The 24586-nt window shown below is 42.6% G+C and overlaps 1 protein-coding gene across 1 annotated transcript in view; it reads right to left on the reverse strand.

Moving 5' to 3' along the window:
• Positions 1-8053: 8053 nt before the first annotated feature.
• Positions 8054-24586, reverse strand: part of QRFP (pyroglutamylated RFamide peptide) — a 32422-nt gene continuing 15889 nt past the window's right edge. Inside the window, exon 2 of the mRNA XM_088453478.1 lies at positions 8054-9352. Within this exon, the coding sequence (XP_088309604.1) occupies positions 8939-9352 (414 nt within the window). The 3' untranslated portion in view covers positions 8054-8938. The remainder of the gene's footprint in view (positions 9353-24586) is intronic.

A 24586-nucleotide genomic window follows, 5' to 3' on the forward strand; every position in this document is an offset into this window, starting at 1 on the left:
TTAGGGGTGCCTAAACCTAACCCCCCCCCCCTTCCCCGCAGCCTAAACCTAAGTACCCTGGGGGTTGCCTAACCCTCCATTCCCCTAGCCTAACCCTAAACTCCGGGGGGTTGTCTAACCCTCCTCCCCCGCGGCTGTCCGGCGCCAGGCTTACCTTCGATCGGTAGGTCTAATGACAGGCGTCGGGATTTCCACGCCTGTCATTAGTGCCTTGCCGGGATTAGACAGTCGGGAAGCCGGCGGTCGGGATTACGTCTGTCGACTTCCCGACTGCTTCCCGGTAGAATGTCTTCCCCATTCTGGCTGTAATAAGCTAAAGGGAGAGGCCCCTCTGTCAAATGATGTGGCCTCTTGGTGGTAATTTATAGTGATCACCAGCCATTATACACCTGTACTGCAGAACTACTAGCAGAGTCGGTATACAGAGGAGGGTATTTAATAACACTAGGCATCTACGTGCTCTGTAGCACAATTGTTTGAAAGGGAGGGAGGGTTCTTTAGTAATTTATTGCCTTGCTAGCATCATACAATAGCATCCTATACTAAAGAAAGCGTTAAGAGGTCCAGGGATGCGGGGAAGGGGGGTGGGTGAACTAATGCCAATGTGTCTCCCATCCATAAACAGAGGTTCCCTCATTTAATTCAATAGGTTATAGATCCATTTTTTTTCACAATGGGCTACTGTATTATTCCTACACTTTTGTACGTTTCATTCAAACCTATGAAAAAAATCTGCATTATCGCCTTCTAGTGCAGATTTTCCGAAAACCTATGCGTGGAAATCTGCTTTTGGCTGTTTTTCAAAGGCAAATTTATGCCAAGGCAGGATCCTCAAGGTACTTTCTGGTGGTAATTACAAACTGGAATCAGTCGGTAAACCGGCTGACGTAAGCCCGACAGCCGGCTTCCCAATTGCTTTATCCCGGCGAGGGTTAAATGACAGGCGTCTAAATCTAGACGCCTGTCATTTTTCCGACGCCGGGAGACCCTTCGATCGGGATGCCGGGCACCGCGGGGGGGGGGGGGGAGGGTTAGGTTTAGGGTCAGGCTAGGAGACGGGGGGTTAGGGTTAGGCACCCCTGGGGGGAGGTTAGGTTAGGCACCCCCCCGAGGGACTTAGGTGTAGGCAGCGGGGAAGGGGGGGTTAGGGTTAGGCACAGGGGGGGAGGTTAGGGTTAGGCACCCCTAAGGAGGGTTAGGGGGAGTTAGGTTAGTTTGTACTCACCTAGGGACGATCGAGATTTCCAGCGCTGTCGGGCTGCCGCTGCCGGGATCTCTGCATCTGTCGGACTGACGCTGCCGGGAATCAAACCCCACCCCCACGAAAGAAAAAAAAAACTGCACATTTACATTTAGCTTATTGTTACATTTTTAAAAAAGCCTCTTCTTTTTGCCCATCTTCTAGAAATTCAAAGTCTTCGAAAGAGGGGGGGGGGGGACCAAAGTAGAATTTGTGGGTGCTCCATAAACAATGATATTGATGGTAGTATGTGGCCAGCCCAAAAAGTGTCACAAATAGGCTCATCAGCGAAGAGGTTAAAAATAGGTAGTTTGGGGGTTAATGCACATTTTTCTCTTAAGATTTTGCCTAATGCTGAATTAATAATGCATAAGACATTTAAAGGATTACCCAGGTCCTCTAGCAAGCCAATGGGTTGGAAGAAGGTAACATAAAATAAACTGTTTGCACAGGAGAGTATTCTATCCAGCACCCTAGGTTCTCTCCCGGGCAAGCCTCCTCCAGGCCACCACACAATAGCATCACTATGTAAACTGTCAATAATCTGGAGAGAAACCACTGGATCATTGTTGGGCATGTTGGTAAATGTGGTCAGAATATAACTGATATCATTACGTGTGAGCGGCCATCTTCCAAATATAATAACAGGCCCCAGTCACGCTGCGCGAGATGTGGCTAATGAACGCTTCTATGGCTCGCTTCAAGTTGGGGATGGACATCGGAATCCCGGCATCAAATAGTTGTCTGGTTTCCTAAATCAAATCCTTAGATGCTATAACCAATGGTTATACTGTGTGCAGAAGTGCATCAGCCGAGCTACGGACGCCACTTCCAGGCATCCATCGGATGGACATCGGAAAGCTGAATCCGATGGATAGCAGCCGTCAAATACCCACAACTCGATGGTAAAAGTACTTTCATCATTTCGGGAACATCAATGGTTGCTAACCATCGGCTTCCGATGTCCATCCTTACTTAAAGTTTCATTTTACACTAGAGATAATGAATTGATTGGCAGGGAGGGGGAAACCTAAAATTAACCGTAGAGAGACTGTACCTGGAATTTGTTTTGTGTGTTTAACCAGTGATTACCCAAAAATGTCTGAAACGTTGACAATGGATTGTTTGTGAAGATTTACCCCGCCTCCACCATGCTATTTTGTGTAGCTGAACTAGATCCATGCAAATGTTTTTTTTTTTATGCTTTGTGAATTAACCCAGTGCCTTATTTCCACGCTGGCCTCTCCTCCTAACAGGTAAGCCATCTTTTCTCATGCTGGAAAACGCTCCATGGCGCACTGTAAAGAAATGCGTCTGCTGAGGGGGGATCAACATTTGCCTGTTTGCAGATACACAGATAAACAAGCAAGTACAAACATCTGCGCAATAGAAGCTGGACGGCTTTTATCTGTGTGTACTATTGATTCCTCGCCTGTTGACTTTGGGAGATAGGTGTGAGGGTATTTGAAATGAGGCGCTCATACAGAACACACTCTCACAGCTTAATCAGCCTGCAAAATCTATACTTTCCCATGATGCCGGGATGAGGCTGCAGCAAGGGGGGGGGGGTTTGCTCCAAGGAGAGAGGCTAGATTGACATTTAGTATAATTACATTAACTCTTTCAATCCAGATGCGGTCAGCACTTGTCATGTCTAGTCACTGGGTGCAGTATTTGTCTTTAACAGATCATTGGTGCTCTCCAGGGGTTCAGCTGATGGATAAGCAACAAGACTTAACCCCGTCATGCCACAGATGAGCTAGCAAGGCATTCCTCTTCGAGTTTGACTTTATTACTTCTGGGAACGTAACGGTTAACCCAAGACAGGTGTCAAAAATGGAGTATCTTCTGATAGCTTTGTAATCTCCCACCCGGTCAGTGATGTGACAGGCTCACTCCCCTTACATCTCTCATAGTGTCACCAGCTCCGTGTGATGGAGTTGTGTAATTGGCTGCCATTCATTTATTTCTTAGGCTGGTACATTAGCCTCAGCAGCCTTCAATGCGGTTTATGCAGTACTAATGCTGTGTACAAATGAATATATATACTGTGTGTGTGTACATATATACACTGTCCTATCGCTGGACTTTTGGGCAGTGGAGGCCTAAATCCTGTCCACTTTTAGCTACTGAATGCTATAGCCACTGGTCATGTTTTAAACAGAATTTTCTTCGTACCCTCGTTATGGTATTATACTAAGTACTTGAAATAAAAGTAACATTGATTTCTCCGAATCATGGATTTATTTTCTCTTTATAGACTAATGGGCCTGTTACCGATTCTTCGAGCTTGGATAAAGACAGAAAGCCACAGTCTTAACTGGTAGAGATTAAAAAGAAATCCCCTGGTAGGGAAATTACTAGAAAATGTATTTTGCTATCGTGATTTTAGCCCAGCATTGGGTATTGCTCAAAGCAAACGTTGCAAGTTGATTATTTTTGCCAATCTATGAATTTGCACCGATTTCTGCATTCATAGCATACAGACTGTTATGTTTACGTTATTGTCGTTGTAATGTATTGCTGAAGAGATGTTTTCAGGGTATCGACATTTCAGCTCCTAAGTTTTTGGGCATGCAGCCCCCCACCCAAGGTGTGCTGCAGCTTTTTGCTGTCCTCCAAAAGAGACCTTTTAGTGAAATTTACAAAATGCTATGTTACACATGAAGTAAATGTGGGCAACACTGTTGAAGTGGCCTTTAACATTTTCTGCAGACACAGGACAAACCATTTCAATGCTTTGTATAGCTTTGTTTTGTTTTACAGTTGGCATTTAGGGAGCTGATACAAGAATGGTGGTCCCCTGACATTTCACAGCCACGCTTGCAGCCTCGGGATGAATATATTTTCATGTAGCGGTCATTATTGACGCCAGTAGGTCAGTTGCCATACACAGGCTAGTTGTGGTCTTCGTGATTGGAAGCCCCATCCCCTGTGGAACGTCGTTCTCAGGTTTTCCTAAACCTAGTTAGTCTGCCATTAAAATGGCTGCAGTTCTAGAACAACAGGTTCGAGAGGTCAGATAGGCAGAAGCCTGCTCAGACAGAACGTGGTACAGTACAGCGCATCACAGCGGCACATCACTGACAGTTGAATCTGCCTCTTAACACCCAGGTCAGGGAGTCAATGACATTACTGAGCTTCTGAGTGATGCCAGGCCGTAAGGAGCCCGGTATGTGAAGGTGACGTCAGACGGCCGTTTAACATTTCTAACATTTCTAGGCACAATGTTTTATGTAAAGCCTGATGATCTATGTACCTTTATCTTTTTATATGAAAATTGCTCACTTCAGCTTAATAGGAAAATTACAACGTATAAATCTGCTCATTTGAGGACAATAGAAATAAACTCTCAGAATAATAATAATAGGGGATCTGATCTCGGCGGACCAATTTGCAAAGCTAATTAATTGAAATGATAGAACGCCAATCATAATATCTCTGCGACTTATCCCTTTTGTTCTTGGTAACTGTAATTGCACGGATTGCTGCAGCCCAGCTCCGCGACCCCACATCCCCCCCCTCCCCCACCCTACTTAAATGATCAAGGTATGATGTTTGATCTCTGGCAATCCAATTAACCACTCGCCACCATGTGCGTTTATCAGCTGACCGGCAATTTGTAGACTCCATTATAGAATCTGTGCAGTCTGTCCCCACACATCCACCCCTATGTTTTTTTTTATTTTACCATTTCTGTAAAACATTTGTCATTAATTCTGTTCCTGAAAATAATTACAAGAAGCCTTTTCTCTGCCCTCTGTGTTGCACTACGGAATTTATCACAGATGGCGATGATCCAACAAAATGCACAACGTTACCTACCGTGTCGGCCATTGCCGCTGGAATTACTGTGTATGTAGGTGGGAACGCGTACTGTTTAGAGCAGAGACTGGTACAAATGTGGTGATTGGAACTTTCTGATACCAAAATGTAATGTACACAGGATTTGTGCAGCAAAATAGGAAGAAGCCAGGCTTAGATTTTTATGAGGTAATAATTTAGACCCGTCAGCATTTCTGGTAATAATCCAAGATATTGTGGAATTATGTATTAATAACTGTAAAGGGGATCTGTGAGGAAAAGTGGATTAATGTGGAACCAGTCAGCCTGCCGGTTACCACCTCTCCCTCCACTCTCTTCTATATGTGTTTGCTATAGTACATTACAATAGTACCAGTGAAAGAATTTCTGTTCATTTATACATTACTGCCGCTTTTCATGGATCATTGCCCTAGCTGAGTCATACACACAGAACTACTTTATGATTTCAGTAGTTATGAGTCATTCAAAGGAGCTTGCAATCTATTTTTATAGATATGTGGGTAGATGAAACAATATTTCACAGTACACTAAATCACCTTCACACAGTGATGGCAGCCATTTTGTGGGTTGAACGATAGTCAAGAAAATGCAGCCTGTCCATTTATGAACTAGCCACATCACTGAAGCATAAAGTGCACATGCACGGCAGCCATCTTGTGAGGTGAATTATTGTTTATGATAAGTCAGCCCATCAGTCTAGTTCCTGGGGAATTGGTAGACTCTGTTCAGAGACATTGGTTACATTCATAAAATAATGAGTTTTCTCATGGGTACAGATTATACTGTGTTTTAAATAATGTAGTCCTGTCCAATATTGAGTAGGTGAATGATTGTGTTCTTTATTCAAATCTGTTTGGTATTCTTTCAAATTGCTCACTACTTTTAAATGCAGTGAAGCACATAAGTTTGCTGACACAGAAAGGTGACCTTATTGCGTAATGAAATTGACGCGTTTCGCTGGGAATCTGCCCACTTCTTCAGAATGGATCATGATGTGATTTGTTTTTCCTTAGGGTGTTCTTATGGAGCGTAGTCAGTGTGGTTTATAAAAAGTCCTTGCAGAGTTGAAAAGTTCTGTGTACTCTTTTGTGAAAAGGTTTGTGTATGTCTACAGCTGCCCTCAGGACCTGTATGCACGAACCTCTTCACAAAAGAGCACATGAACTTTTTAAAATCTGCAACGACTTTTAAAACCACATGGATGAAGCGGGATGATGGCTGCGAAACGCATCTATTTTACTATGCAATAAGGTAAGAATTCTGTCAATATCAAACTTTTCTACTTCACTGCGCTTAATGATATTGAGATCAATTTTAAAGAATACCAAATGGGTTGTTAATAATTGCACATTCATGCTGCAAATCTTCGGTTCCCACACATCCCTAAAGTGCTCTATTGGATTGAGATCTGGTGACAGTGCGAGGCTATTGAAGTTATACTCATTGTCATGTTCACAGAACAAGCTTGAGATGACGTGTGCTTCATTGCTGAAGCAAGGTGGCACTGCACCCTGTGCTAGCCCCGCCCCCTGAACACATGATATCATGATGCCACCATTGATGGGAGATATATATGTCCTAGCTTCTTCTGTCTGGTAATCACAAAGTAATGAGCAACCTTGTAAGAGCCGAATAGGCTCATATTTATTTTTATGCTTTGCTTATTTTTTGCTGCCAAATAAAACTAGCTGTGGATACTTGTACCGAGGCACTGGACTGGGGTGATATTGATTGGCAGCTGCATGTGAAGTGCTGCCATTTACCCCCAAGGCACCCCTTTACCTGATCTTGCGACACACAAATATATATATATATATATTACTTTTAATATGTGTGTTCATGGTATGTAAAGCTCATTTACATTTAAATGGAGTGCAATTGGGGCTCCAATTCATTTAATTCTCGAACCCTTTTATTGGTAACATTTTCGCCACGCCATGTGGCGTTTATACTATAATATTTCTTTAACTCCAGCTGTTGTTAGTGGGTAAGAGAACAGGAAAAAAAAAATATTTTCTCGGTAGGCTCTTATTTGTTTGAATGACATAATTCAATAGCAAGTTATAACTGCAACGGTATCAACCTCATTATGTTCAGGTGATTTTGTCTGCAAACTGCAGTAGCATTGTGTTGTACAAAGGAAGCTGTCTACCCTATGACTCCAGCTATAAGGGGACTCGTAAGCTTATTGAGAATGAGTGCTGGCACACAGCATCCGCCTGCCGCTAATGCACTTATGTCATATTCACAGAGGGAACAGAGCTGTACTTATCAATTCACGTGTGAATGCAGTTTAACCCCCTCTAATTAACGACTGAGGTTTCTGCTGTAGAGTCGTTAAGGCCTTCAGGAGAAAAGGGGCTGACAATGGGCTTTCTAATGTATAAGTGATTGTTATTCATGTGAAAAGGCCTCGCATCCCGACATCTGTGTAGAAGACCTGTCGACTTTATTTTTTTTTCTTTTTAATCTTTTTGCAGCGAGATTATCATGTACAAATCAAAGAAATTCGGTTAAAATGCTGCAGAATGTTTACTTTGGTGCTGCATCCTGCAAAACTAGTATTTTTTTAAATGATAGCTAAATGTCTAACTTGCCGTGTGGCTGGGGCAAAAGTTCTGTGCGTGGCAACAGTAAGATGTAAAGTTGTTTGCACCTATAGTGTCAACCCTAGCCCTGCACCTATGGTGTGTTCAGTATGGTTATGGATGTGGGCATACGCCACTAGGGTTATCTAAATCTTGGGGGCCGAGGTACTAAGTTCTGAAATGTGATAAATTGAAGAGTACCAACCAATCGGCTCCTAACTGTCATTTTTCAAAAACCGACTGTAACATGGCAGGAGCTTGGTAGTTTATCACTTTCCAGAGCTACATTATCTCCCCCTCGTTGTGGTGTGCAGTGGGCACGATGTAAAATGAAAACATGAATCGTATATATAAGTGAATACTATTTTATTACGTATAATGGAGACCTAAAGCCCTCCTATATGTGTGTATGGTTAACGGGAGTACATTTCTACTGGTATCTCGAGTGTCCTTGTTGATATATAGGTTAGCTGGGCTATATATATATTATAAAATATCTGAAGTGTCTAAACTCTGACACTTCCCACCAATGACAGTGATGTCACTTCCAGGGAGCTCCGGAAAAAACACATCTACAATCTGCAAACACTTATTATTTCCCATATTTCTCAGAACAAAATTAACTTGACACTTTACGTTTCTTGTTTTGCTGTAACAAACACTTCTATTTAAAAGTACATTATATGAAAACAATTTTGTTTTTCTTTTTTTTTTGTGACCTTTTTTTTTTATCTATAAAATAAATTAGGATTGGTTTGATAATTCCGTTCATCTCTTCTCCCAAGTCCTGAGTTGATCTAAGCATAATTTTTGGAGGCGACACGAAGTTGCTTACGAGCCCTCAAGGCGCTATGGAATGGAAAAAAAAAAACATTTCTAAAGACTGCGTATAGCGTATATCACTAGGGATAGTTTAATAATGATGGGTTATAAAACAACAGCAAAAGAAAGTGGCACTTCTCCCTTTAATCCTTCAACAATTTGTAGTACCGGGTTTGGAAAAAAAAAGAGCAGAGTTTGTAAGAGTCTTAGATTAAATTGATTTGTTATTCTTGCTTTTCTACAGCAGGCAATGTCATTGACTTGTTTGATAACAGATTAAATAAATGTTTGCCTTTATGTTTAGCATTGTGCTACAGAATCAAGCCTATATTTGAACAGCACTTTCAACAGCTCAGAGAAAGCCGAGACCATGAATTTTACACTGGGCATTCGGGGGAGCAGGAGATATAAAATGATTAAAGAGATTTCCACTTAACACTCGGGGGTTATGTTCTGCTCAGTCTTATCGCCTTCCGAATCGGAAGCTGAAGCCGCCTTTCTTTCTGTTGTATCCATTCAGTTCTTCAGCCAGTGATCCAAGGGCGCTGTCTTCACGCTTCTCCATTTGTGGTTCAAAGTCTTTAAACTCGTTCCCTTCTTCCCTCCTCCCGAACCTGAACCTGAAGCCAGCCCTCTCCTTCCCAAAGCCCTGCAGCTCCTTGGCCACGCTGAACAACGACGCTGGGTCTGTGGACTTCTTATCTCTTGGGCCTCCAGGATGTAGGGGAGAACCAGCAATGTTCTCGTTTCCATCAGTCAATAGCTTCCATAAGCGATTGCTCTCCCAAGGGTCCTGCTCCTCCATGCTGTCCTGCAGGCCGTAACTGGATCCCAGGACAAGCAAGAGCAGGAGAGAGAGCCCATACGTTCCTCTCATCTAGAAAGAGATCAAACAACAGGTTGCCATTAGATATAGGATAATGTGTTCCTTATGGTACGTTGTAAGGGCATTAGACGTCACCAAGGAGTTCTGGGACCATAAAACAGGTAAAGTGCAGAAGTCCATGGTGTCTTCTAATGGTCCTGATCATTTATATGACGAGGTATCCTTCCCAGTGTTATGCAGATTTCTCTATGGAACTCTCTAATGGCATCAGAACTCACTAATTCTAAGCAATTACCTCACAATTCCATATTATACAGATATATATATATATAGCTATACGGAGGACGAAGTGGGTACTTCTATGCTTTCATTGGAAAACTGGAGTATTCCATTCTCTGACCCTTTGCCTACTGCCATAATGTCACCTCTATGTTTACACTTTGAAAATTGTGTGTATATATATATATACACATAGTCAGGTACATAAATATTGGGACATTGACAGAATTTTCATATTTTGTCCTCTATTCACCACCACAATGGCTTTGAAATGAAACAAACAAGATGTGATTTAACTGCAGACTTTCAGATGTAATTTGAGGGTAATTACATCCAAATCAGGTGAACGGTGTAGGAATTACAACGGTTTCTATATGTGCCTCCCACTTTTTAAGGGGCCAAAAGTAATGGGACAAACTAAACCATCCTAAATCTAACTTTCACTTTTTAATACTTTGTTGCAAATCCTTTGCAGGCAATTACAGCCTGAAGTCTGGAACGCATAGACATCACCAGACACTGGGTTTCATCCCTGGTGATGCTCTGCCAGGCCTCTACTGCAAATGTCTTCAGTTGCTGCTTGTTCTTGGGGCATTTTCCCTTCAGTTTTTTCTTCATCAAGTGAAATGCATGCTCAATCGGATTCAGGTCAGGGGATTGACTTGGCCATTGCATAACATTCCACTTTTTAGCCTTAAAAAACTCTTTGGTTGCTTTTGCAGTATGCTTCGGTTCATTGTCCATCTGCACTGTGAAGCGCCGTCCAATGAGTTTTGAAGCATTTGACTGAATATGAGCATATAATATTGCCCAAAACACTTCAGAATTCATTCTGCTGCTTTTGTCAGCAGTCACATCATCAATAAATACAAGGGAACCAGTTCCATTGGCAGCCATACATGCCCATGCCATGACACTACCACCACCATGCTTCACTGATGAGGTGGTATGTTTTGGATCATGAGCAGTTCCTTTCCTTCTCTTCTCTTCCCATCACTCTGGTACAAGTTGATCTTTGTCTCATCTGTCAATAGGATGTTGTTCCAGAACTGTAATGGCTTTTTTAGATGTTGTTTGGCAAACTCTAATCTGGTCTTCCTGTTTTTGTGGCTCACCAATGGTTTGCATCTTGTGGTGAACCTTCTATATTCACTCTTGTGAAGTTTTCTCTTGATTGTTGACTTTGACACATATATATGTACCTCCTGGAGAGTGTTCTTGATTTGGCCAACTGTTGTGAAGGGGTTTTTCTTCACCAGGGAAATAATTATTCTGTCATCCACCACAGTTGTTTTCCGTGGTCTTCCGGGTCTTTTGGTGTTGCTGAGCTCTCTGGTGCGTTCTTTCTTTTTAAGAATGTTCCAAACAGTTGATTTGGCCACACCTAATGTTTTTGCTATCTCTCTGATGGGTTTGTTTTGATTTTTCAGCCTAATGATGGCTTGCTTCACTGAGTGACGGCTCTTTGGATCTCATATTGAGAGTTGACAGCAACTGATTCCAAATGCAAATGTCACACCTAGAATCAACTCCAGACCTTTTACCTGCTTAATTGATAATGAAATATCGAGGGAATAGCCCACACCTGTCCATGAAATAGCTTTTGAGTTGATAGTCCCATTACTTTTGGCCCCTTAAAAAGTGGGAGGCACATATTGAAACTGTTGTAATTCCTACACCGTTCACCTGATTTGGATGTAATTACCCTCAAATTAAATCTGAAAGTCTGCAGTTAAAGCACATCTTGTTTGTTTCATTTCAAAACCATTGTGGTGGTGAATAGAGGCCAAAATCAGAAAATTCTGTCAATGTCCCAATATTTATGGACCTGACTTTATATACAGTACACACACACGATTTGTTGCAACCCCGCACTGTCCTCAAGACAATAAAACAGATCAACTAAACAAATGAAAAAAATTGGCTGTAGGTCTTCTGTTTCGACACATAATATTAATATATCTGGCAATTTTATATATACTGTTATGCTCTGCAAGACTCGGAGTGCCAACCCTACTTTTTGGTGTGTATGTATAAATGTGTGTATGTATGTGTGTAATATATATTATATATACACACATTACAACTGAATTTACCACAGGTGGACACCAATTAAGCTCTAGGAACATCTCAAGGATGATCAGTGGAAACAGGATGCACCTGAGCTCAATTTTGAGCTTCTTGGCAAAGGCTGTGAATACTTATGTACATGTGATTTCTTAGTGTTTTTTTATTAAATTTGCAAAAATCTAAAAAAAAAACCCTTTTTACACGTTGTCATTATGGGGTATTGTGTGTAGTTTTGAGGACAAAAATTAATGTATTCCATTTTGGAATAAGGCTGTAACATAACAAAATGTGGAAAAAATGAAGCGCTGTGAATACTTTCTGGATGCACTTTATATATAATGTGTATGTATATATGTGTGTGTGCGTGTATATAGATATATAGTGTATATTTACAGTCAGGTGCATAAATATTGGGACATTGACAGAATTTTCTGGCGGCTATCTCGCTTAGACGCAGCAACAATTGAATTGCTCCGGAGAGGGCCTTAAAAAAAAAAAAAAAAAAAAGCTGCAGAATAAACAATTGAATTGCTCCCTTTGTCTCAAGCAGCGATTCATATTAATTTAGAAAAATATTAATTTGCCAGCAAAACGTAAAGGTCTTTTCAGTCATTTCAGTGTGCCTATTCAATGTATGCATTTTGTACTGAAATTAAATTGAAATTCTCAGCTCTGGATCTGCCCAATGGGCAAAGTGGAATGAATCCTACATTTCAAAAATGGCTAAGGGTCTGACCAGGCGTCTTCCAGGCTGTATCTGGCTGAGCAGAGACAGTTGGAAGTAGATCTCCCTGCAAGGTGTGTAGTGTGTCTTCTGCTTTCCTTTCTTTGTTTCTTTTTGGGAGGGGGTATTGTTCCCATTGAGATTGCCTGGGTGGCTCCCAGGGACTTGTTTCTACTTCCAGGGGTTGTAGACAATGAAAGGTGCATATTTAAAGTTGAAAAGTTCACTGTGGGTGACATCATAAGGACACGTCCGTGTACGAAGAGGAACAACTTTACAAGCTTCGGGACCTACTGCATTGCTGGGTACTGACAGCATGTGGTACAGTATAAAGCTGGATCCTGCCCCCAAGAATCCTAAAGACAACTGTTTTAGGTAAACCCCTGGGTGGTGGTTTTGTTTTTCAGTGTATAGTTCAGTTGTGTTTATCATTTTCTCTTTTTGGTCTTCTTTTTCAGTACTCATACTGAGTTTGTAGAGGGACAGAAAAGTTACAAAACACATTAACAGGTATGATAACCTAATGATTACAAAGAAGCAGTATGTTTGGGCTTTGAACAGCCAAGTGCGATCTGCAGAACAATATAAAGAATTAACTGAATGATGGGAATCCTTTGTATCCAAAGAGGAACTTCAGACAACGCAGAAGGTTAAAAGAGCAAGATCGCAGATGGATATAGATCTTGATAATGTACATGAGGTTTCCTCAGAAGTGGCTATAGTGAGGAAGAGGAAATTAAAGAATAACCTAGAATCTTTTTCTTTCAAGAGATTGAGACCACTAATTGGGACCCTATACCCCAAGCGGATAACCTGTTAGTACAAACTGCTACACCATTAGAGAATGGAAATGCACTTAAAGATCCAACAGACAGAAATATGGTGCAGTGTTTTAAGAAACTGAGCGTTGCTATGGTTTCAGTTTCCAGAGCAATCAGAATTTGGATGGATAATCTGTATTCTGATGCTCCAGGACAGGTAAGTGACCAAAACCTAATAAAGAATATATTGAGGAAAGAAATGAACTGCCTTTGTCAAACCATGGCTTCTGCTTTCGACTGGTTATAGCATTCACAGTCACGGCTAGGAGAGCCATATGGCTGCATTCATGGACAGTATATTTGAAGTCTAAAAACTGAGGGCATGACTTTTTTATTTTATTTTACTTTTCCAACCCTGAGGTCAGCAGTGGCAACCTAAAGAAACTCAATATTTTCAAAAACTTCCTCCCAAAATAAAACAACTTTGGCAAAAGTCTCTTCTAATGACTTCCTCGAATATGCTACAATCTCTGAGCTCTTCTGAACAAACATACTTTGAAACCCTCATCTCAACTGAGTCTTCTAACCTCAAAGGCCTGTTTACTACATTTAAATCTCTTCTCAAGACTCTCAAACAAGATTTTGCTTCCAACTTCATGGCCATGATTGAGAAGATCCAGCATAAAGTGTTATCCTCTTTCTCTATGGATAACCTGCTTTGTTCCTTCCCTGTACCCTCTGATACCTTCTCTTCATGTTGTCCCACTCTTTGTTTATTCCTATTTGTCCACTTGTCTTACAGATCAGTCTCATGTGCTCACTCCAGCCTTAACTAAAGTCTGTATGCTCTCTCCCAGCATTATTTAAGTACAGTTTGTAATTCTGTCTCTAACACGCACTCAAATTACCATCCCATCTCTGAACTACCATGCCCCTCAAAGCTTCTTGAAAGGCTTTCCTTTACTCACTTCATTTATTGATCTCTCTCCAGGCATGCTTACATTCCAAACATTCCATAGAGACTACACTGACTAAGGTGGTCCGTGGTTTGATCACTGTCCCTATCCCGGTATTTACCCTTCTTCTCAAATAGCTAATTTAATGTTTGCTTCTCTGGATTCACCACTCTGCTTCCTCTATCAATTTGAGTACCACAGACATAATCCTGGAACAAATGCTATTCTTTCTCTTTAGGACTTCTCTTGGTTTTCACGATACCTAAATTTACTACCCTCTCCAATTCTCTCACCATTTTTGTTTTAATCTTGGATGTACTCTTGCCAGCTCAAACTCAATCTTTCAGAAACTGAGCTAATATTACTTCTGTGAGGATCTGATGAAATGCCAGCTACAGATAGCAGGAGACAGTGCACCATAACAACTGGACATTTTTTATTTTAATTTTATGGTTGGATTTAATTTCTCTGCTGTTTTGTTGACTTTTGTTTCAAGATTCTAACCTCTCTATCCCATCGGCCAGTATGTAATTTAATTTTCAGAATCTTGCAACAGAGACTGGATGGAATGTTGCCTACTTTCAGAGAATACTGGCCACCCTAACCCCCTGAAGGGACTCATTGTAATTTGCATGCTCGAATTGACAGCTGTTCTAAAGAGCACAAGCGAAAAGAGATGGCTACTCGCTGTCTCCCTTTAAAATGATGAAGATGGGAAATGTATCCTTTAACGCTGCTGTTAGCTCATCATCCACCAATGAACCAAAGCTGAACATTTGGAGGAATGTATGCAGCTAGGTTGAAGAGGTTTTATTTTGTTTTTGTGGGGGGCCTTTTTGCCTGAGGTTCAAAGAACCCACTAGCAAGGCAAATGTCTTTATTGTTGATGCCAAGGCCACTTAAAAAAAAATGTGCCCTACTTCTGGGGCTTTTGCCATAGACACCATGGCTTTGTGGATTCCAGAGCCATGGACAATTTCATAGAGTGAAGTTTAGATGGAACTATCCATTGTTCTGAATTGAAGACCAGTAGGTGTTGAATGGAAGACCCATAACATCATAATTGATAACACACATCAGCACCCTGATAGTCTTATAGGTTATCAGTCACTGGAAGCTCATTTAGAGCCATATACTATCCGGAGGGCCCAATAGTCCAATACCCCTGGTCTTACACTCACAACCCAGTGATAGCAGCATGACTAGTCATGCTGCTACTACCAGCTAAAGCCAAAAAGAGGTGACTAAGACTTCAGCATCAGGGCCAGGCCCGCCAAGAGCCGTGGCGGGCCCCGGTAATAGGGGGCGTGGCCTAATTGTGGGAGGTGTGGCCACGCCCCCTTGGTGACAGAAAAAAAAAAGATTTGCAGGAGAGGGGGGGCGCTCTGAGCCCCCTCAGCCCGGCGCAAAGCCAGGGGGGGCGCGATCAGTGTGATCGCTCCCCCGCACAGGCATAGGAGACTGCTGTGGCTGGTGCTCAGCAGCCACAAGCAGTCTCCAACTGCAGCTCAGCACACGCTGTGTGCTGGGCTGCTGTGAGGGAGGGGGGGACGGCGTCGGACCCGGGCCCCCGCCGGGCCCCTCAGGAAGCCTGGGCCCGGGTAATCTGTACCCCCCCCCCCCCTCTCGACGCCCCTGATCAGGGCTGCCCAAAAAGTCACAAGTTATCAGCAGGTTCTTCAACAAAAAGAAAAAACAAAATGGATATGCCAAAATCAACCTGACAACATGTCACCAGGGACTAGCTGCTGTCTGAGCCAATTGCCCCACCACCAACATACATGAGAACTTGCAGTGCAGGGTAATCACTGTGTCCAGTCCCTAGCTGTTGTTGCATTCCTTCTTGTAACAAAGAAAGGTTCCCTTATACCCTGCTTTAACTATTGTGGACTCAACAATATAATTGTCAAGAATCATAACCTGGTTCCACTGATCTCTGACATCTTTTGAGAAGTTCTATAATGTCATGGTTTTCTGCGTACGAGAACTGTTGAGCATGTGCCTTGCCTCGGTCATCGTGCAAGCCTATAGATATGTCCTTCCTCGTCTATCCTCCATGCGTTTTGAGTCGCTTTACCCAGGGTATATGAGAGCCGCCAGCTCCCGTGCGACTGCCAGCACCAGGCCGTCTTTCTTCCTCAAATGCATCTTATTCACAATGCAAATAAGATGCACAAGCAGACTACGCTGATATATGTTCGGAACGTGCTGTGGAAAACAGCCGCCGACACTGTAATGTAGCATTTTGGACACCGATACAGCTGCAGTCGCACTCAGAACATACACATGCTGCGTATACTATTAATCAGTAAATTCTGCTTGTATGTGTTCGCAATGCCTGCTTCTTATTTGCATCAAATATGATCCACTTGCAGCGCAAGTAGAAGGGCTGTTTAACGTGACTGCAGCAACAACGACGGAGGACACATTTGTATGTGGATTCTCTCTTCGGGGACCTGTTGGAGACATCTGCCTAGTTATCAGTATGGTTGTTACTCTCATTTTCTCCAGCAAGCTTGAAGAACATCACGACTTCCAGGGAGAGGTATTGCAAAGGCTCCTGGTTATTCAACTATTGGCCAAAATTGAAAAGTATTTTTTTTTTCGAGCAGTCTACAGTGAGTATCTTAAAACATATCATCTCAGAACCGGGCATTGAAATCCTATGACGTTGGAAATAAGGAGTTGCTGGCATGATCGTTATTCCTAGGTTTGACTTTAGCAGAAAATATTGGTCAAGAGTGTCCTAGCAGGTTTCTCCACCTAGCGATCCATCGTGGATGGTGAAGTTCTTATTCCTCCGAGCTTGACCATCTCTTTTGAGTTGCTGCACAGAATGTGGATGAAAAGTGCAGAACTCGCCAAAGTTACCAATACAAGAGGTTAATTTCTGCTGTCAGCTGAAGGTCCTGGATTAGGGACACATCTCAACAATTGGTAAGGCATTCCAGCATCTTCAAAACAATCAATTTGGTCCTCCAAGAATTTTGGTGGCACTTCCTGCCACGAGGTGATTTGAGACTCTTTAGGCTGAAGTGACTGAGACTAAAGATGTTCATCAGATGCACAAGTGAGGACTGGACAACAAGGCTTCAGAGCATGTAGAGTTACTCAGACTGGCGAGGTACAGACTTGGATTAGACAGCAGGGCTACGTCAGACAGTGGGACTTCAGTAAACAGCATTATTTAGACAGGTAAGATACAGGGATCAGACAGCAGGACTCCGGTACACAGGGGTTAATCCAAGGTACAAGGCAAGAAAAAGGATCTTGAGAGAATAGCTGGCACGTTCCAAATAGTATGCAGGCTTCTCTAGTAACTAAGCAGAGGAAGCTGGGTGAACTTCCAATAACTAGGGAACTGGGGTCTGATGTCATTATCCTATAGTTATAAATATAACCAGCAGAGGGTGCGAAAGTGCCTTTTCATCCTAGGTCTGCAGAAACAGATGATGGCTTCCCCACGTTGCCCAGTGGTGATGGCGAAGGCCATTGGCATGGTTCGCCAGGAATCCTGCTGCTTGAACTAGGTAGACCGCCAGGACAGGAGGCAGCTGCCTGGAATCCTTTTGTGTGGCCAAACCTGATGGCAGCTCCATGACGCTCCCTGCTGCTATGGTAAGTGACACTACCTACCTGGTCACACACCAAGGTGCCACGGATCCTGTGCTTTGAGCTACTGATGCCCCTTCCCATTCTACAGAGACAATGGACCCATATCCTGATGGATTTAATTACCAACCTCCACAGGTAATATTATTATTCTGGTGGGAGTGGATTGATTTTCCAAGCATAGCTTCATCAAGTCAATTAGCGTTAAGAGACCTCACCTATATGGAGCTGTTGTAAGGCTTTCACTCCTTCCAATCTTTGCTCGAGCAAAGTTTGAATTTTTGTTTCTCTGCTGGTGCTTCAAATGTCTTGTTTTGTTTGCCTGTTTATCAGCTTCGTCCTCAACCCTCATCATTCTATTGTCACCAGCACATTGACTTCAGCATTGTTACTTAGGAACCGTCCTCTCAGGGTTAAGAGGCTAGGGCCAGTTGTGGTGGGTCTCTGACAGAACCAGCCAAGTGGTTTGCTTCTGGGAGCAACCAGCAGTGCAAGAACTCCCACCAATCAATAGTAGCTACCTGTATAGAAGAAAATATGTGCAAAAATGTCAAGAATGCGGCTAGTTTTCATACAGGGCTCTACGCTAATTGAATGAAACACTCTTCTCATGTAAATGCCTTATAGTGCTGAAAAACGTCTGCAATTGAATGAAACACTTTTTCCTCCTAGATGCTGGAGTTTATTTTATTTAATTTATTTTACAGATGTAGATTTTTTTTTTATTCGGTGAAAACTAAGTGCATTGTTAATCATTTACAAAATGAAAAGTTAATGCACAAAAGATGAGGGATTTTTTTATTTGTCTCCTTTTAGAATCCATGTGAGAAGAAAATAAAAAAGTAAAAAAAAAAAATCAAGAAATAAATCCTCCTGAAACCTATGAAAGTAGAAAAAGGAATTAAAGAGACGACAGCATTCGATTTGCGCAAAAAATGTATTTAACATGTGCAGAAAGACCAGGAGGAATGAGGTCCAGACGTCCACCAGATACATATGGGTAAATTTACTAAGGTGAGAGTTTTTAGATGTGGAGCTGTTGCCCATAGCAACCAATCAGATTCTAGTTATTACCTTCTAGAAGGTACTAGTTAAATGTTAAGTAGAATCTGATTGGTTGCTATGGGCAACTTCTCCACTTCTAAAAACTCACCTTAGTAAATTTACCCCATAGTATCTACATATATATGTACTCTTTTTAGCATGTGTTTCATTCAGTTGCAGACATACTTTTTGTTTCAGCATTATAAGGCATTTATGAGTAACAAAAAAAAGTGTCTTTAATTCAATTAGTATAGAAACCGTGCCCTTGATATTGTGTTTCTCTATAATCTCTTTACAATTATTAAATTGGTGTGGTGGGAGCTTGAAGGGGATTGTGTTTTGGGCTGCAGTCAGTGGCGCACGCAGGGGGGGCGTTTTGAGTACCTAAAAACCACCCCCTGGAAGGACAATCCATACAGTAGACACACAGATTATTCATTTTTTTGAGAGACTGAGAGCTTTGTCTCCTTCTCATTGGAGCTTCCGAATAGGCTGTGATCGGACCCTGCTTTGCAGTGAGCGGCAGCTTTCCGTAACCACAGAGATGGCCAATTCCATGGAAGCTACATGCGGCACAGCTCCTCCCAGGCAGCTATCATAGGCCTTTGGCTCTCAGTGACTCACTGCACTCCTTGGCACTGGACAGAGCAGGTAAGGCGTCTGCTGTTATACAACAAACCTATAAACGGCATCATGCACTCAAAAAAGATGACTGCAGCAGAGACCCAATGCTGAATCATATTCACAAGCAGTTAATGAGTGGGCTGGGCATAAAAATGGAAACTGGGAAGGTCTATGGGATCATGGTAGATCTGGTGTATATACAGTAGACATATATATAATTATACACATTTTAAAAAAAAAATAATTGAATAGAGGGCAACAATGTACTCTTTCAGTACTTTTCAAACATTTTATTTTTTCATATGCGTAAACGCATATTTAATATTGCATATTAATGTGTTTTTTTAATGCATTACATTTTTGAAGTTTTATAGAAACAATGTATGTTAATGTTTGTAGTAGTTTTAATAGTTGTGCGACTCATCACACAATGATGTGTATATATCACATGTCAATCTTACACAATTGTATACTGATCAATGTAAGATTCTGTGTCATAGCATGCCTGCTCTAAGCATTTCCTGTCCCTGAAATCTGTTATTACCTGTCACCCACACCAAACTGCTCATTTTTGAGACTAAGAAAAAAATGTAGCATGGGATACTCGGCGAGAGACCTATCTGGCATCGAGTATACACAGATCCCTACCTGTATCCAATGACTTTATTCTCTGTGGACTAATTGAATGATGGCCTTTAAATTGACTAGCACTGACCCTTTGAGATCAGTGCGTTCTTACAGAAGCCTTGTGTTTGTGCCAACTGCACATGTGCATCGTGTGGGTGGTACTTTTTTGTATTAGCGCATACATTTTTTGGACTTTTTAACTACGCGTAAGCTGATCGGACATCGCAATTATTTTATCTTTAATATTGGGAAAGCTTAATAGTATTTTACACTTTAAAAAAAAAAAATTATTTCGCTTTTGACATGACTATAAACCCTACCCCGCTCGCCTAGGTGTAATCCATAAGCCTAAACTGTCCTTTGTTTTACAAATCCAATCTGTATACTGTATCCAGTCTGAATACAGACATCTCACAGAAGCCCATTTCATGCACTCATTTTCTCCTGCCTTGGCTATTGCAATCTTATGTTCTTCCCCCTAACCAGACTTTCTCCCCTATACTTTAATTTAAATGCAGTGGCTAGACAGATCTTCCTTTGTAAAACGTTCAACTGCCGATCCGCGCTGTCAGTCCCTACATTGGTTGCCTGTATTTTACTGAAACCAATTTAAAATACTTCTATGAACATACATCAACAAGACTGTACACATCTAATTTGTTTCAAAATGTCTCCCTGCTCTACCCCCAGAAGATCTGCGGCTGTCATCCACACTTGTTACCTGCTCCCGATCCTGATTGCAGCTAATTTTTCAGGCTGCACCCACTCCGTGGAATACCCTCCCTCGCAAAGCAAGACTTTCCCCTACCCTTCAAGGGTTCCCTGAAAACACATTGTCATCCCAGCTTATCGAGTTGCCAAAGTACCCTCTATTCCTCAGTGTGCAATTCTATACGATCACACAGCTCACATAAGAATGACAGTTTCCTCCTTTACACAAGCAATAGTTCTACATGACTGTATCATATAGCCCCCCCCCCCCCCCAAAGCACTTCTCCCCTTGCAATCTATCTGGTCCAATATGAAATATGTGGCACATCTTTTCATGTATCAAACTCCTATTTTCCTATAAATTGTAAGCGTGGGAGCAGGACCTCCTTTACTATTTTGTCTGTCTCTTAATGACCAGTCTTATAAAGTCTTTCATTTGCTGGAACTATATAAATGTTAATAAATAACAATAAACTGTGGCCCTGAGAGTGACCGTATGGTCTTACTCCGCAACTCGGTACAGTGGGTCACTATTCCCAACCGATCTGAGTGGTCTTACTTAGCCAGATAACAGATTTGCCTTTGGTGCTTTATCTGATAGTTACAGGATGCAAGCAAATGCAGGCATCTTCGCAGCAAGTAATGTCTATTAGCTCCAATAAAGTGTTCAAGTAACCAGGTATACACAGAAGTTCTGATGATCACTTGCTGACCTCGCCGAGCCCCTTATATAGTACAGAAATACATTACAGCAAGGGGGTAATCCAGCCCCTGTCCCTTTGAACCGATTCATGCACTGTACACCTGGAGGGGTATCACACTTAGGTAAATATGGCATCAAATGGTACGAGTGTGGTCCCCCAGAGTTCTTAGATCACCATGGATAAAGGTACAGATTTATGTAATGATATGTACATGATAAAACATATATATTAAACATTAAAACCAGTGGCTGCTGTTCTATGCCCAGAGCTATGTATTACCGCACTACAGCTGTATCCAGCAAACAGCGCTGAGTTCAGTCCTTCCGTGCACTGCAGCCTGGATCTAATGCTCCCGGCTGCAGTTCTCCACAGTTTATTAAAATACAGATGCCTTTTCAGCTCATTAAAACACATTAGAAAGTTAAGGTGACATTGAGGATGAATAATCAGCATTTCAGCGGCCCCTAAGAAAAAAAAGAAATTAACAATTGCAGACTTGGTAGGTCAACTCCAATTGTCTTTTACTAAAACAAGCAACACCCATGTCCTAAGCTGGATGATGAAGTCTTGACATCAAGGGTCTAACTAATGTGATGTTATCTGTAAAAAACTTTTAACAGAGGTTCTTTAAGAAATGTGGCATACAGTAGCAGACAGACATCTAATACTGGGCATACACTGTCAGATAAAATGCCTTTTAGACCAACAGACATTATCTGACCGCCTGACACCCATTAAATATTGTGGCCATACACTGTGCTATCTGCTTTCCTCCCCTGCTGAAGAACCATTATGAAGGAACTAGAAATTTCGGGGCGGTCGGCCAAGACAGTGCATACACTGCAGAATGCGGCCAACCAATGATCATATCGGTTGGGCATGTTGGATAGATTTTTCATACCAGACTGTCCGATCATCGTTGATTGTCCGCATTAATAGACCATGCCATTATCGGCCCGGTACGATACTTTGCCGACTGGACAAATGTCCCTCTCAGATGAGTCTTGATCCGGGAGACCCTCAGTCATGGATGATCTTGACACGGTGAAGAAAGTGGAGGCTCTTGTCCTCGAAGACAGACGACTAACCACTGAAGTAAAAGAAAAAGTTGGCCTTCGTTATGGAAGTGTGTGTAAGATTATGCATGAGCAACTGCACGTCTAAAGTGTCATCACCATGGGTTCGCCCGCTTGCTGACCCCATTTCACAAGCAAACTCGATGTGAACTTTTGCAGTGGATGTTGACTCTGTTGGAGCAGGATGAAGAGCATTTCTTTGCACATCTCATGACTATGGATGAATACTGGGTCTACCAGTACAATTCGGAGACCCAAGAAATGAGCACTAAGTGAAAACACTCCTCCTCCCCCCTCCCAAAAAGGCTAAGGTGCAAAAATCTGCAGGCAAAGGTCATACTGTCTGTTTTTTGGGACTGTCGTGTTGTAATCCTAACCGATTACCTTTCCGAAGGGTCAGACAGTCACCAGCGCTTACTACTGCACCCTCCTGCAGAAATTGTGAGATGGCGTGAAAGGAAAACGGTGTGGTATGATCAGCAGAGGCATCAGTCTCCTAGCTGACATGCTCCTGCACATTCCGTCCAAGCATCTGCTGTGGAAGCCGACAGGTGTGGCTATAAAATGTCATCCCCCCCTATTCACCTGATCTCGCACCCAGCGACTACTTTCTCTTCCCTGAGATGAAGAAGCCACTGCGGGGTAGGCGATTTGACAACACAAATGATGTAATTCTGGAAGTGGAACAGTGGTTCTCGATGCAATCGTAGGACTTCTATAATGATGGGTTGCGGAAGGTCAAGAAATGCTAGCAGTAATGTGTGGCTCTGCAGGCCGGCTGCGAGGAGAAGACTTGGGGCCTGATTCAGACCTGCTCGCTAGGTAGCGGCCGCTCGTTGCAGACAATGTTCAACTAATGTGCGCATGCCTGTAGTTCGCAGGGCGCAAACTAGTACGAGCGATCGGAATGTGCTCGCTCGCCCTGCGAAGACAGCCCAGTGGAATGAGTGACAGGAGAGGCCGTTTGTGGGTGGTGACAGAGGCAGGGCAGTAGTAACGGGGGAGTGGAGTTGCCAGAGTGTTTCAACGCCGTTTCAGAGGCGTGCATATTTACCAGGCAGCGTCATAGTACACGTCACCTGGTTGAATTTTACACTGAACTGCTCGCAGTGCTTGCGGTAGGGTACAGTCAACCGCAAGCGCTGTGATCAGATCCAATGGAACCCAATGTACCGATGGTTGTATATACTTCCTGGAGATGATGTACGCTAGTGGGCGGCTAAAGACAGGCTGGTGGGCGTTTGGAAACGCAAAGTGAATGCTTGCCAAGACATAGTGGGCGTGCTTATGGCTTGCTGTGCGAGCGCCTGCCTTGACGTCACTTAGATGAATTTACATACACAGGGAGCGAGCGGCCGCATCTAGCGAGCAGGTCTCAATCAGGCCCTCAGGTTCAACATGCCACTTTTAACTTTCTATCTCAGTCTGTTCATGTTGATAATTGAAATTTTGATACCCCCTCGTATGTATGTGAATAAGATGCTACATTCAGTGTCTAACTTGCGCCATATGGCGCACAAACCGCCGTTCTTGACAGTCCGCAGGGACAGTTCTCCAGCATTAGCTGTCCTGCCTAAATGGAGCACACTCCATCTGTTAATTTGTGTCCAATATCATGTAATAAACCACTACAAATGTTAGCGTAAAGAACGGGAAGTTAGACATTCAGTTGCCTTCCCCAGACAGCATAATAGCTGTGGTGACAACATGCACTTCATAGCTTATCTCCTGTTATTTCCTCCCGCACTCCCCCAGACAGCCACCTGCTTTTCACCGGGGTGGCCTGACCCAAGACTTTCTAGCATTTCCATAGATCAGAGTGGAATATCTGTTGGGAGAGTGATTCTATACCATACTAATTTCCTGAAGTACTCGCCAAGCTGTTTTATCTGCTCCGAGGGCGCAGGGGATTGATATATCGTGTCCTTTTTGTTTTTTTACTTTCTACGACTCAGCATAAATTGTTTCAAATAATGCAGAGCGGAACAATCGCATTTCTGGGCAACCGTCCTGAACTGAGGGAAATGAAATGTATTATTCATCCGTAGGGGGCCATGACATTGCTGGAAAGTGGGCAGATAGGCAGGGGTTTATGGC

Source organism: Taudactylus pleione, unplaced genomic scaffold, assembly GCF_031769625.1.
Source record: "Taudactylus pleione unplaced genomic scaffold, aTauple2 ptg000579l, whole genome shotgun sequence".
NCBI classification, from domain to species: domain Eukaryota; kingdom Metazoa; phylum Chordata; class Amphibia; order Anura; family Myobatrachidae; genus Taudactylus; species Taudactylus pleione.